Source organism: Lontra canadensis, unplaced genomic scaffold, assembly GCF_010015895.1.
Source record: "Lontra canadensis isolate GAN:19392208 unplaced genomic scaffold, GSC_riverotter_1.0 scaffold18, whole genome shotgun sequence".
Classification (NCBI taxonomy): Eukaryota; Metazoa; Chordata; class Mammalia; order Carnivora; family Mustelidae; genus Lontra; species Lontra canadensis.
Window position 1 is genome coordinate 3,044,649 of NW_022631012.1, and position 15,777 is coordinate 3,060,425.

The following is a 15,777-nucleotide window of genomic DNA, read 5'->3' on the forward strand; positions in this document are numbered from 1 at the left end:
TCACCATCATCTGTTCTGTGTTTAGTTTCTTCAGGCACCAGGCTGCTTCTGGGTGAAACAGCATTCTCAGCTTGCTTGGCCTCCTCTCTGGGCCTGTGCCTTGCTGTGGACCTAAGAAAGGGAAGGCTTTAGGTTTCTGGGATGAGGCTGCTGTTTCTCTCTTCTCAGCTCCATGAAAATTTTTGAGGGACAAGGCTATAGATAAAAGATGTAGGGGAGGGATGGGAAGGTCTCAAGTGAGAAGTGAGGTGGCTTGATTTTTAAGGTCCCCTGATACTTTTTCTTTATATATTTTCTGCTTCTAGAGAAACATAAAATGTAAAATAGTTCATACATAGAATGCCTGTGCAAATAGCAAACCAAGAACCTACTACCCCCAGGAGGTTCTGGCCTCTGCCCAGCATACAGTTTCAGAGCTGTAAAAGGCAAGGGATATGTACACTGATATGACCCAATCTCAGGTTTTTTTTTTTTTTTTTTTTTTTTTTTTTTTTTTTTTTTTTTTTATCAAGAAAGGCAAAGGAACTCTTATAGTTAGGAATAAACTGGGTTTTGGGGAGTGTGGACTTGCCGAGTAACAATACAGAAAGGGCCTAAAGTTGGGTCCACTGTAGAATAAGCCTAATCATATTTGTTGATTATGTCCTGGCATGGCCTTCAGTTGAACACATTGAACAGCTGAGGAGTGGGACAGTTTCTAGGTCTGTAGAACCACATTCATAGCTTTGGACGAGAATCTGCTCAATGGCAATGACCCCCAAACCAAGTTATCCTCGAGTCCAAAGAAAAGGTGAAAAGACTTACAAAGTCTGAAAATCAAAGGATGTAGCTATGCAAATGTGGTCAGTTTGGGAGGGTGAGAATGATGGGCGAGATGGCATAGTTGGGAAAACAGGTGATTATATTCCCAGGACCACCTAACCAAAAGAGGCTACCGGTTGCTAAACCGGTAAATTATTTTGAGTGTGGAGCTCAGGAAAGGTTAGAGAAGGGTGAAGGCCTTATGCTTGAAGCAACGTTTTCTTTTCTTCTATTTCTAGGTCCAGTCTGTGGATGAACACGGTGGGACAATAGAGAGAATGATGATTTTCTTGTAAAAAAAAAAAATACACACACACACACACACACACACGTATATATATACACCCATAAGCCACTCTCTGGTGGTCTCCACACTCCGCAGACCAGCTGTCTCGGGCCTCCGTTTCAGTCTGTTGTCTCGGGTGAGCCCTTTAAATCCCCCTTCCCCCGGCCCCCACCAGCACGCGCCCGCTCCCAGACAGGTGTTTTCCCAACTCCTGAGACTGAGAATTTTGGGGAGTATCTGAGCCAATAAGATTTCCCTTTAGGGGGGGGGCGGGGGAAAAGGCGGGACTAGTTGGGTCAGAGCGGGGGCGGGGTTTTCGCGGCTGAGCAGAGCCAGCCTGGTTGCGTGGAGGGTTGTTTTATCCGCCCCCCCCCCCCCTTTTTTTTTTTTTTTTTTTCCCCGTCCCGGAGTCTTATTAATTTCTCTGTGGGGCTGCAGCTGGAGACCGCGGAGCGTTGGAAATGACGCTCGGAGCTTTAATTACCGCAGCCGCCGGACAAGTGTGAGGAAAGCTGACAGGAAAAAGAAGGACAGGATCGGGGGAGAAGCGAGAAGCTTCCCCCCCACCGCCCTCCCATTCCCTCCCAATTTGGACTGGAGGTGCAAGGAAACTGAAAAGGGAGCCGAACATAGCCCGGCAGGGGGGAGAGGCCGGAAACCTACCGCCTCTTTGCAATCAACTTTTTTTGGAAACCTTTTTCCCCCTTCCTTTTTATTGTTGACCAACCAGTGAGAGAAAGTGAGGAGGGAGCGAGAAAGCAAAGGCTCACACAGGAGCATAGCTGCACAGTCCGGCCCGGAGCACCAGGCGCACACACTCGAGCACACTCCCACACGCGCACACCAGCGCGCACACTCACCCCCTCCTCCGGTCCCCGGCCCTGGACCCGCGGGCGCTGACTCGGTCGCCCCTGCTTGGAGCGGGTGCACCGCGCAAGTCGCGCGCCTGTGCCCCTCGCGCCCCCAAGCGCGCCTGGCTGAGGGATCTCCTCCGCGTGCCCGAAAGGGGATATGCCATTTGGACATGTAATTGTCAGCACGGGATCTGAGACTTCCAAAAAATGAAGCTGGCGACAGGACTGTGGGTCTGGGTGAGCCTTCTCCTGGCAGCGGGGACCGTCCAGCCCAACGCTTCTCAGTCAGGTGGGTCGCGCGCGGTTCCTTCTCGCGCTCAGTTGTTGAACCTGCTGCCGCCGCCTTGGCTGCGCCCGGGAGGCTCCCTCGCCCCCTTCGCCCAAACAGAGACCCTCTGGCTCCCAGGCGTGGAGGGAGCACGCCACCCGGGCCTCTTCCTTGGGCTTCCATTCATCCCTCTTTCTATCCCCAAACTTAACCTTTTTGTGTACCTGTGTTTAATTTACCGTGATATATCACTCTGCGACCCTGCCCCTTTTCTCTTCCTCCTCAACCCCCCACCCCCCTTTTTTTTTCTTTCTTTCTCGCATGTTTTCTGTGAGCCTAAGCGGGATCCCTTCTGGCCCTGCCTGTTGTGTGGGACATGGGAGACACAATTCCCGAGTTAGAGGAGACGGTCCTCTGGCCGTCTGGGCCCCGAGAGTAAAAGCTTCCAAGAAGCGCTCGCCGCCCGGGCTTCGAAAGGGCTGAAGTCCCGGGCAGTGTCAGCTGGGCCTCTTGAGAGCGGGAGGGCTGTGGGGCGTGGAGCTCCGAGAGCGGGGCTTTGCACCTGTGTGCGCTGCCGGAGGCCGCTGCGTCCCCTGTCGCCGGAGCTTGCGGGGTCAGCCTCGACTTGAGCCCAGCCTGGGCAGCTGGAGCGCGGCAGGAGGGCGCGCGCCTCGGCCGGAGGGCACAGAACTCCGGGCCTCCTACGCCGGCGTCCCGGAGCCTTCGCCCCATTGACTTGAGGGAGCTTGCTTGCCTGCGTGCTCTCTTTAAAAAAAAAAAAAAAAAAAAAAAAAAAAGGTCGGGGGAGGGGGGTTGACATACTTGAGCCGGGAGCCCGGCCTTCCCGTCGGTTGCTGTTTGGCTTCAGGAAGAGTTCTTCCTGTAGTTCAACTTGCTATTGGCCGGAGTCCCTCCAACTTCTCTGTTTACTGCCCAGCGCGGCTGCCGAGCCGACCCGTTGCGCGATTGATTTAACCCGAGGCGGGCGCGACTGCGCTGCCACTGTTTGCAGGAAAGCTTGAGCCCCAGGTACCCGGACATGCAGAAGGCTAATTGACCCCCGAGAGGCAGCCGGGTGGGGCTGGCGCACCGCGGCGGGCCGGGCTAACGACAGCACCTGCAGTGCGAGGTTGCTCAAAGTTTCTGACACTTGAGTTTCCCGGGGATGAAAGTGGGACAGGAAAGGGCTGAGGACCGGTGTCTGATGCAGCCAAAGGTGGCCTTTTGGAGAGCGGGGGAGATTTCCGGAACCATCCGGGGCTGGTCGCGGGAGCGTGGGAGGCAGCTAGAGGAGATAAAGCCCCCGAGAGTGGCGATAGGAGAGTTTCAGGCCCCCGGAGGGTGTCCTTCTGACCTCACCAAGAAAACAACGCGCTGTGGTTTTTCCCGCTCCGCCCCCGCCGCCTACCCCTCCTAGCCTAGTAAATAACAAGTTACAATCATCGAGCCTTTTAAAATGACCTTCGAATGCCACCAGTGTGCGCCGTTTGTACTAGCCTTTTGCACCCTCCCAAATACTCCGAAATTCTTCATGCATACCAGGTCCCGCGCTCCAGCCACCTCCGGAATTACACCAACACGGACTTGAGATTCCAAGCGGCCTCTTAGATACATCCCTTTTTATCTCCCTCCCCACTACGAGTCCCTTCATATTTTCCCTCAATGGGTTGATTATGCACATTGACCCATTCAAAAGCATTTGCTACCGACTTGCAGACTTAGCCGAGAGGAATTTCTACGAGGCAACCTACTGGGGGCTGTCTGGTTCAGCCTCAGCCACTGGAGGACCCGGCTCCGAGTCCGCAGCAATTTGGTATCAACTGTGTGGCTCAGGGTTGAGCTATGCCGAAAAGCCCTTTTCAGAATTTCTGCAAAGAATGTAATCCAAATTAGTTCTGCAGCTGTCCTCTTCCTCGTCTCAGGCGACACCGCCTCGCGCCCTCGCTGGTCTCTTCTCGCTTCCCCCCGCGAATTGTCAGACCCACAAGTGAGCCCATTTAGAACGCGAGGATTAGCGTGCCATTGTTGTTCCGTGTGTGACTCTGTACTTGAAATTCTAGGGGCACAAAGGCGAGTCTCACTTGTTCAAAACACAAAGTGATTTAGATGAAAGGGCCGCACAAAGAAAAGCTCTCGGGTGCATCCCTAGTATAATTGCAACACGCATGCTAAGGTGATCCACTGGAAACTGCAAATGCCCCCGGGGACTTCTTTTTTTCACCCTATCCCACCCCCACCCAGCCGCACCTGGCAAGGAAAGTTCAGCTGGTTTTAATATAGTGCTTTTGCAAAACCAAGTTACTGTCTGGAGTGTGAGTGAGGCTCTGTGTGTTTGTGGCTGTGTGTGCGAGGCTCTGTGTTCCCAAGTAAATACATATTGCGTGTCTCCCCTCTCGCGGTTAGCAGTCAGTAGCAGTTTGGAGGAGTTTGTTTTGGTCCAAATGAGAAATTAAGTGCGGATAAGTAAACTAAGCTGCCAGAGGGCGACAAGATGTTGAGTGAATTGCTTTTAGATGAAACAAATTAAGGAAACGAGGGAAGACAATCTGCTTCTCGCATTATTAGACACGCTTGGAGTTCAGGGGAAAGTGGCATATTTTTGAAATGCTAATTTCTTAAGCAGAAGGAATGCACCTTATTTACTGCTCTATGTGAACAGAATAAAGATACGGGTGGGGGGACGATTCCGTTGTATAGATCTAAGATATTTATTAAAACAATTGTAATGGAAAAGGATCTGTTTTTATTTTTTTTCTCCTCTTGCTTGGGGAAAAAAGCTTTAGAGAAGACAATTCTTAAATGTCTTAAGAATTTTGTCTCATTTCCAGTAATTCATTTTATCTCGAAATAGTATATATAGCCAAAGGCCATTTATATGACTATTATAAAGCCTTTACCACCAAAAGAGATAATTTCAAAAATTATCTTTTCCTGGCATGATTAAAAAAATAGTATCTACCTTTGTATTGAAATACAATATATAATATTGAAGCAGTGCTCTTACATACCTCAATAGATATGGGATAAACAAGTTCAGTTTCCATTTCTTATTTGCAAGTAACTTATTTCTGCTTTTCATACTATAAAATAACACAGGTTTTTTTCCCTATATATTTAAGATAGATCTTCAAACTTAAGGTCAGTTTTTATACATTTGAGAAGAAAAAAGTTAATAAAACTTAGATAAATGATGAAAAAGATCTTAAATACATGTTAAATACAAATACATAAATACAGGAAAAAAAATCTTTCCTACACGTGCTTACTGTAAGCACACCCACGGGATATACTGTTTTGTTTTATTTTTTTTTTTCTTTTAGCTTTGAAATTCTTATTATGTAAAAGGAATCATTTTAGAAGAAGGTACTTTTTCTGCAGAATGTTTCTAAACCAATTTATACCTATTATAACTGCAAATAAGTTGAAAATACTATAATATGGACTGTTAGGATAAAATTGAATGACTGGTTGTGTCATGATTCCTCATCTTCTGATTTTTTTCCCGTTTAAACTAAACTGCTTTTATTCTAATCATTTGTGCATAGAAAATCAATTTAAAAAAATCAGTACTTAGTGCTTTATATATTTTTTCATTTAGTCATGGGAAATGTGTCTTAATTAAGAAATTACATTAGAATATTTACCAGGGCATGCACTTCATGGAAGATTTATGTATTTTTTACACTAACCTGAACACACTAAGTTTGCATTGACTGATTTTTAGAGTTTGCATTCATTTGAGGGAAAAATCATATTTCCTTCTTAAAGTGGATTCAAATATTTAGTATTCATGAGCTTTCATGCCTTTAGTTCTTAAATAGAGGTACTATTTATCATCTGTCTTATGCATTCACCCTTTCCATTACTGTAGATTCTTTCTTTACATCTTATTATTTATTGAGTTTACACATGTGAATATGTATATATTTTCCCCTCCACCACCAAGTGTATTCTTTTTGTGTGTGTGCCTTTCCCAGCAACCTGCCACTCAGCCACTGCAGGAGTCCTCTGAGCCAGTTTTCATTCTTTCTTTCTGATAAATCTGATATGGCTGGTTGGCTGGACAATTGCAACCCATTCCATTGTGCAGATTTATTCCTGAAAGAAAATAAAAAGGCATCGATCCAAGATCACTAGCGCATCTCAGAAACCCTGACTCCAAGGCCAGATCTTTCTACAGAGAAGTCCCTCCTTCTGTCTTTCTCTCTTTTCCCCTCTTGACCAAGGATAGAAGGTAGACTACCCCCTTTTAAGAAATACTAGGGATGTAAGGAATTATGCTCTAAATATTCTCTGAAGCCTTGTGATTAGAACCACCTTAGATTAATGACTATGCAAGGTGCACATTTTAGATAATAAATTGAATGAGAGTGCCTTAAACATTGCAGTGCTTTAAAGTGGTGTCGTATTTATATTATTTCAAGCCAGTTATTAAGAAAATTGAACATATTAAAAATAGCAACAAGTTTTTGCTTTATTTTACAGTGTTCTGCTGCTGTTGGATATCTGTGTGTAATTTGTAAGTGCCCAAAACATAAATGAAGCAAATGATCCAAAAAAATGTTCTGTTACCTGCAACCTTGTTGGCACTTGCTGCTTGATTTCACCCTTTTGAGAGATACTGCTTTATAAAGATGTTAATACTTACATTAAAATTAGCTTATATATGTTCAAACCTACAGCTGTTCTACAAAAATTAATTGTCAAGCATATTCCACTGTTATCTTTTATAATGATCTGAGTATGTATTCAGGGCAGAATCTAATATTATAAACTTTTCTTAAGGTTATATCATTTTAGGAATGTTCTACTGTGCTACATTTGACCATATGGAACAAAATTGCATCTTATATCTAACACTCATTTTCTGGATTATTTTAAATATTGGGCACTTGGAGTAAAGCCATACTTTTCACGCTTTCTAACGCAGTTGTTGACTGAAGTTTACAGTTTATACTGACAGTTCCTTAATTTTCTTTATTATTACTTTTTAAGGAAAAGGTCTTACATCGATGTTTCCTGAGCCTGTAGCTGTGCTACCTACTTTGAAGGACACATTAACTGCCCGTTTTATGGTTAAGTTTGACATAGGGCATGGCTAAGTGCTTTCAATCAGGATTTCTACATTGTGGGGACAAATTCCTCCAGTTTTTTATTAATACCTTGAGCACTCACACCATGTCTTTGTGACTTGGCTTCTGTGCCTGAGGGGAAAATGCATGTAATATACTCTACTCATCCATTGTATAGCAGTTTTCTGAAAACTGGCTTTAAAGTCTTCCCTGATACTGAGATACATTCCAGTAACAAGTTAATTGATATATTTAAAAGTGTATGCACATGCATATATAAATAAACACAATGTAACATAATGTAAACTTTCAGCAGACTATCTCTGTTTGAAGAAACCTTTGGTCATTAAACCAAAGCATTTGTACTTGAAAGCCATTTCCCCAAAATACTACTTTTCAGAATTGCTCTGTGGTCTTTTTAGATTTCATTGTATATGTCTTTTTCTCTCTTTCTGAATTCTTGATAATTCTGACATATTTACTACATAAATTGGCCTATTTTCCAAATCTTTAATCAAAGCTTTAAAGTCACTTTCTTGTTTTCATATTTGACACTTAAACTAGTGGTTTCTATTTGTATTAAATTTTTTTGTATTAATTTTTTAGGAGGGAAGAGAATGGTCTCACTTTTATGACACAGGTGAAATATATGCGACTGAATTGTAAAGTGTTTTTTTTTCTTTGAACGTATAGTAATTGTTTTACAGTGGTTTTCATTTTAAGTGATTGCTCTGCAGGCCCGTTGCTTTGCACAAATCCAGGGGGCAGCAACCACATAGAATTTAATGGGAATAGTGCACACCTGAACTGTGGGTTGCTATACAGCAGCCCTGCTGTTGTGTGATGCTACAGGGGAAAGTACTAAAAGTTAGAAGAATTGGATTCTGGTCATACAATCATTTTCTAGGTGATCTTGGGTTAGACTTCTTGCTGCATGTCTCAGTTTTCCGAGTCTCTCTTAGGGTGGCTAAGGTGATAACCTAAATGGTTAACATCTTGAATTTTAAAATAATTCAGTTAGACAGTAAAATGGTGTTTAGAGCTTTTAGAAAGAGAAATCCTTTGGTTTTTAATTAATCTTGTTAGTGGATCTCTTTTCAAGTGAATTCACGTGTGTAACCCTGGTATCTAAAACAGGTAAAGGTGGGGGGGAAGGAGAGCTGCTTCTCTTAAAGCTGCAGCTAGATGACAGCTTTGTGCTCCCTGACTTTGTCACTCCCCCACTTTCCTTCCACTATTGCCTCCACTCTCCTGTGCTTGCTTCGCAGAAATCTAGCACTAGTTAGAAACTATCTAGTGCAGTCTGATCATTTAAGTGAGGAAATTGTAAGCATGCAGAAGTGAGATGATGTAAGTTAGATGGCAGCTTCTGACACCAATATCATTTTCCTTAACACACACACAGAAGTACTTGAAAATTCAAGTTGTGGACACTTAAAAAAATACACAAATACAAGGTAGTTTTGCTTTAAAAGAGAATTGCAAAGTTGAAATGAAAACAAATGGATCAGAACTATAGGCCTAACGATCATACTGAGAAGTTCTTTTCAAGGGGAAGACCATGGGATCATCATCATCCTTAATTTATATTTAGGAAATAATCACTGATTGCATTTATAGCTTGCCACACATTAAGATTAAAAAAAAAGAATCGAGGGAGTGTTGATTCTGAAAGTCACATCAGAGCATCTGCACTGTTATCTGTATATAGTAGCACCTTCAATGTTTTCTTTTACCTGGGACTTTATAAAGATGACCAATAAGTAGAGAATGGTTATATCTCTGTTCTGTGTTAAGTAATATACAAGTTTAAATAAAATGGCTTATAAGGAATAGACAATGAGTTCTTCACCACCAGTTAGTTGGTGGGGACCCTTAACCAGAAAATCCTGGGGATACTTCAGATTCTTCCAGGCCCTTCCTTGGACCCAAGGATCTTTATTTTTTCCACTGTCTTTATTGGGCCTTCTTTCTTCAGATCTCTGCTAAGATTGCAGTTATATTCTTTGATTAAGTATATAAGCTAAGCTTTAAGTACTAAGACTTTATAAATGTATTTCTGTGGCACATTTGCCTCCTTCTATAAGATGCTGCCTGTGGACCTTGTTACTTTGCAGTGTTGTTGATTTCGCCTTAACGCTTTCTGATTGTCTCTGTCTTTCCGTTAAGTGCCAAAGCTTTCTGGGATTTGATCAGCATTCTCAGGGGCCATAGAGACAGAAGGGAGGTTGGAAACTTGTTTTGACAGGAAGAGTCACTTCCTGTTAGGAATCTGAGATGAAAATGAACCCCCCGTAAAATATTAACATAGACACGCCATGGGACTTCCTGTGCGACATCATTAAACCTCTCCCGTGAGAAATAGCTCGGGGTCATTACTGTTAATCATGTTATTCCCAATATTGTAGGGGTTAGTGAAGCATACTAAACACCGGCAAGAATATGCAAGACTTAGTTTCTGAATCTAGGAAGTTAGAGTGATAGGTATCAAGGCTGTATGAATGTTTATATATGTTTCATTTTAAACATAGTGTAAAGGTGTTTAAAGAAAACACAATGAATGGTGCAATAAGCACTCGTGTATTTCCCACAATGATCAGACTTGTAAATAATCAGTCTCACCTCCATTTTTACTACTCTTCTGACCTTTACTAATGTCTTGTCCCATATACATCCTGTATAGGTGAACACTGAGGTCTTAAGCCTTAAGGATACAAATGGGGATTCTAAACCTGCTTTAACTAGATGCATCTCCTGGTTATCGATGGTCTGCTAAGGATATCTCATGGTTAGGCTGATTAGGACTGAAAAAAGTGGCAGTAGACTCTCCAGGTTCTGTAACTATATTTAGTGTAGTTAGAGCTTCAATAATAAGTAGTACAATTCTCTATTTCAGGATGGTTGCCATCACTAGCAGGGGAGTGCCTAATTGAGGTCATGGATGGTAGTGACAATTTTGCTTTAGGCGAACTCTCCTTTTACTAAAATCTGTCTTTGTTGTTATTTTGTATTCTTCCCTATAGGATTAGAGAATATGAGAATATGAGTTTCTTTCTATAGGGACCTATGAAAACCAAATAAAAATAAAACAGAACAGTATTTCTTTTAGTCACACACTTTCCATTTTCAGGAGTTCCTTTTGTCCTATCATGTTGTCTAGAACTAAAGCTGTTAAGCACATTTTGGTGTTTTTAAAAGGGAATTCGATTACGTAGCTTATAAATGTTTACTCCCGAAGATTTTTGTTAACCTCATCTAGTGTTTAAAAACTTCAGAGCAGGGCTATTTCAAGACCCCCTGTACTGGTCCCCTTGTTGATGTCCTCTCACCTCCAAGACTTCATTGCCAGATGGCCATCTATAATATATTTTTATTAGCCTACTTTCTATTTGGAAGCCTTCAATGGATTCCTACTGTAAAGTTCAAAGCCTACTAAGATAGTGTTCAGATTTTTAAAAATCCATTCTTAAGAGTTTTCTTAAGATGTATTCTAAGAACCACACTGACCTAGTCGGTATTCCGTAACTTTGCCTTGCTTCTTGTCTCTGCCTTTTCTTTGCCCCTTTCCTGGAATTCATGGCTCACTTGTGACTCTGCCTGTTCAAACAGTTGAATCTTTTCAATTCTACCTTAAATCATACCTCTTCATTACATTTTCTTTTCACTGATTAGCCTATAATCCTTATCCATATCTGGCCTTTACTCTTAAGCCACAGCATAGTTTTAACTTTTTAAGAGCGTGAGTTTTTATGCCCTGCAGAGACAAATGCAGTGCCACATATATAGTAAGCTCTTTAAAAATATTTTTTAAGTGAAAAAATAACATACATTTGCTGAAACAATTTTAAGCTCATTCATGGGTGGCTATTATTTGTAATTAAACCATATAGTACACAAAGTAAGCTGTTCTAAAAACATAATTATACAATTCTTAATAATAGATATTAGACATGTTTATGCTGGGAATTTCTTTAGTTGCTTTCTTGAGCGTCCTAGGATATTTCTTTCAATGGATTGTTTCCAAGAATATATCATTTGCCCCCATTCCCATTTTTAGAGTCTGTTCATAATGTGGTACAAAGTATTTCTGTTGGCTTTATTTTTGGTGAGTTAAATATATGTGAATACCATTCTTAAATGTAACTTTTAGTGGCCCACTAATTTTATGTGTCATTACATTGCTATTTCTTATCTCCTGTTTAAAAATTTTATTAAGTTTTTAAGCAGTAAGCATGTACTGATTCCTCAATATATTTCAGGATAGTGTTAAGAACAGGAGGACCTTTAAGGAGACTAAGGTGTCAACTTTCTCCTTTCTTTTAAGGAAGGATAGATGAGGCCAGTAAAACACAATATAAAAAATATGTTACTAAGTAGTTTTCTAAACCTTTGGGAGGCACATTTGCCTCCAGAGAGATGCTAATAAGTATTTCATGAAAAAAGGGTTCCAGGCCAAATGTGATATTTTCTATACCTAGATATATGCGATAATACAACTTTCTTATAACTGAGATTTCTTAGTATCCTAAAATAGACAAATAGACCTGTGCCTACCATTTAAAAGGTGTCCTATGAAGAAAGCTCTTCAGCATAACTAAACTGAAAGGTGACTGAGATTCTCTCAGCTGTTCTTTAAGATGATCTACTCTGCATTCTGAAAATTGGTGAAATGATTATAGTATTTATAGGGTCAGATTCTAGGAGTGAAAGATGCTCATCCAGACATTTCTTCTTCAATTACCAGGTTCTAAGAAGGTCAACCTTTCTAGGTCACTGCAGCATCCTAATTGTACCTTAGTTTATAATGGCTTGAAAGAGTTAATATAACTTTCGAAATTATCTAACAGTCTGCAGAGTAATCTGTTAATGAGAGACTTGAACGTGGAGATGTTAGCACTTCTGTCTGAATTCTCCTGTAACTTCTTGATTGTTTTTCCTCTAAGAATTCATGAGAAGAGAGTTTGAGTCAGGGATTATTGTTCCTACTTTGTAGATGAGGAAATAGAGATATAAAGAAGTAGTATGTGAGGGTGAAGCCTGACTGGTGCATTAGTCTGGTATGATTACATGTCTGCCCTGTCCTGAGGACCAGTTGGCTCTGCCTTCTGCTTAAGTGACAGAAGCTGGGGATGCCTCTCAAAGGCACGGCCCCTCCACTGTACTTACTGCACTGTGTGAGAAAAGGATGTTTAGCACACCAAGTCCTTCTGCCCTCAGGTCAGCAGTTCTTTTTGCTTTCCCTGCAGTCATGTGAAGAAACCTGTCCAATAAATCCTTTAGGTTATATTGTATTTCTCCTCCTCTAATGGATTCTCTGTAGTTCTTTGTATTTTGTATATTAAAGGAAACAATCATGTAAGCTTTGTCTTATTGAAAAAGCTTCAAAGCAGAGGTATATCCAAGGTTTTCGGTCCTGCACTTATACGACTTTGGGAACTTCTTTTAAAACAATTCAGAAATAAAAATGCAAATAAGAACAGAGCCTTGGAATGCATCAATGCAAGAGTTCTCTGAAGCTGAAACAAAACAAAACAACTTTATGATAACTCTTCCTGTATTTAAAAATTATATATTTTAAGAAACAACGTCATTCCTCTTTTACTAAGAACTTTGGGTGTAATTTTAATTTTTTCTACTGTATGTAGTTGTCCACTGTTAATGAAGAGGAACACATTGTTTCAAGAAAAAAAAAACTGGAGTAAAATCACACTGTAAAGCACTTCAGTATGTCTTTTGGTGAAAATATGTGCTACATACAGGCAATTTTCAGAATATTTTCTCTAAATATGACCATGCCAAATCCAGGTATATATCTATTTTCTTGATATCATATTTTAAAGTATGGGTCATGTAATACTGTCCCTTGGACAGTTCTATAGTTTATAATGTGTGGTTTAAAGGAATCTTGTAGTTTTGGTATGTAAAAGTTATATCACTAAGGCCCTACCCCTCGAAACATATAGCTCATTGAATTTTTAATCATTTGTTATTTAGCATGGATAACAATCTGTCATTGACTTTTACCCTCTGGCTAAGTTAAATGTGGCCATTTTAACTACAGTAGACATTATTACTAGCTGTGAATGAAACAGTGCATCTAAATTAAAATCAGTACTCAGTTCAGATATATGGCAATATTTTAACTAATATATTAACACATTTAAGTAGCAATACAGGATTGGCACTTCAAGTTACAGTTTTACTATGTAAAAATATCAACTGAGCAGTTAATAATATTTCCCAGTTGTTTAAACTTCAAATTTAGCAGCCCATTATTCCTGGTGATACATCGAAACCTCTAAAAGTGTACTTAGAATTAACAGAAACTGAAGAGATTGGTATTCCAGTATCATTCTTTAGTGGCCTTTTTTTTTTTTTTTTCTTTAAGTACTGGATGAAATTTGAAAGTATAAAAAGCTCTAAGATAAATTGAACTAGACAAAACATTTTATGCAACTGTTGGTGAAAGGGGCATTAGTTATTTCTGTGCTTACTGTATTGCTTGTGGCCAGAATTAGCACACCATGAGCCAGAGAAAGAGATAAGACAAACAATGGCACGCAGCTAATTTTGTTTAGCAAATTTAGATCTGATACATGCTATTGCACTCCTACAAACTGATTCAATCACTCTTTGAAAGGCGCAGATGAAGTTTGTCTCCCACAGTTTTAACAGCTTTCACTCAATATTTATAGACTCTATAAAAATAAATTTCTGTAAGTACCATATTTCTCACTGGCAGAAGGAGCACTGTGAAGGTAGATTTATAAATGAAAAAAAAAAAGGAAACAAAAACATTTCAATTGTTCTAGGTCTGCAAAGAATAAAATATGTCAAGACATCCAAATTACCTTTGTTTCAAGGGCATATACAGTCAGTTTTGGGTATTCAAGGATTTTGACTACATGTGAGTGACTCAGAAGTCCCATTATTTTATGTGATTTTGTGATTTGAATTTGGCATGTGTGAAACTTATATTCTGGAACTAGTCATTCATCTGCTATATAAGCCAACATGATAGTATCCACTGTAATTATCAGGAAGTGGTTATAAAACAAAAGAAGCAAGAAACCCAAACTTTGTTTTTTGTAAAAATAGTGCCATCATGCAAAAGAAAATAAATTTTAGTAAAATTTCCGAATGAGGCTAATTTGTATGAAAAAAAAAGTCACAAAATGCGTTACACTTGATAGAAGCACAAATAAGGGAAAAGCCAGGAGTCTGTACAATTATATCCATAATTTGGGACTATCTCAAACATTTCTAAGTCTTTTCTAGCACAGTGAATTATAAGGTGTCTGAAGGTTATAATGTTATTTATATATCTGCTAGAACTTTGTCATGGCTCAAGACTACATTCTCCATAATCAAGCTCACTATAGAGAATAATTCTCATATTCATGAATTGTTCATCTCATCATATTTCCAGTGGTTATTTCAAGGTTAATTTTTGTCAGCTTCTCTCTTGATTAAAGTCTGTAGTAATTGTATATGTGCTGATATAGCACATGAAGGTTTTAAACTAAAGACATCTTTGATTTCATACCAAGTCAAGATCAAATGCTTTCAATGCTTCCTACTCACATATATGAAAAATAATGTTTATTCTTTATTTCAACTAAGACTGTGAAGACTTTTCTTTGGTATTTTTAAAATCCTGTGAATCCTTGTGTCCTTTAAGAGTATGAGCAGAAAAGTATTTACCATTACTAGGACTATTATTCAAGTGCTATGTTCCTTACAATTTTACTGATTGTTAAAATATTGAAATACATTCTTTCTTGATTGGCTTTCCCAGAACCGCCCCCACCCCCTTCTCAGAGTTTCCTGATCAACTAAGGAATTAATACTTGGCACAATCATGGACCTGCCTGTTTCTGTTCAGGCATTTGCTGTGATCCATTCTGATGTGCCTTTCCGCCATTATGGTCACTAATAGTTTCCCTATTACACTTACACATTATAAAAGTTTCACCATAAATTTTTAAAATAGTAGTATATGGGGGCACCTGGTTGGCTAACTGAGTTAAAGCCTCTGCCTTCAGCTCAGGTCATGAGGGATCGAGTCCCGCATCGGGGCTCTCTGCTCAGCAGGAAGCCTGCTTCTCACCCTCTCTCTCTGCCTGCCTCTCTGCCTGCTTGTGATCTCTGTCAAATAAATAAATAAAATCTTTAAAAAAAAAAAACAGTAGTATATGAATAGTATCATACTAACTTTGCCACAATTAAGTATTAGCCAGTTTGAAGAAGGCATGGTTCCATCTTAAGTGTATAATAGCATAGGTTCTTTCTTATTTGACTCGCAATTTGAAAAGAAAGGGCTTGAAAATGATAGATAGGATGTCATTTGTCTACATACTGAATTCACCTAGGAGAAAAATCACATGAGGGAGACAGGCCAAGGGACTCAAATAAAATGGGTACTATGAATTTTCCTGAGAATGGATGTGGATGATGATGTGGCATTATGTGTCTGTAAATTGGGGTGCTCAAGAA

At 40.2% G+C, this 15,777-nt stretch overlaps 1 protein-coding gene across 5 annotated transcripts in view; it reads left to right on the top strand.

Annotated features, from left to right (window-relative positions):
* The first annotated feature begins 1,490 nt into the window (after positions 1-1,490).
* ERBB4 (erb-b2 receptor tyrosine kinase 4) overlaps positions 1,491-15,777 on the top strand; it is a 1,133,152-nt gene continuing 1,118,865 nt past the window's right edge. For all 5 annotated transcript variants that reach the window (XM_032859886.1, XM_032859888.1, XM_032859890.1 and 2 more), the window contains exon 1: positions 1,491-2,230. In XM_032859886.1, coding sequence (XP_032715777.1) covers positions 2,149-2,230 — 82 coding nt within the window. In that variant the 5' untranslated portion in view covers positions 1,491-2,148. The remainder of the gene's footprint in view (positions 2,231-15,777) is intronic.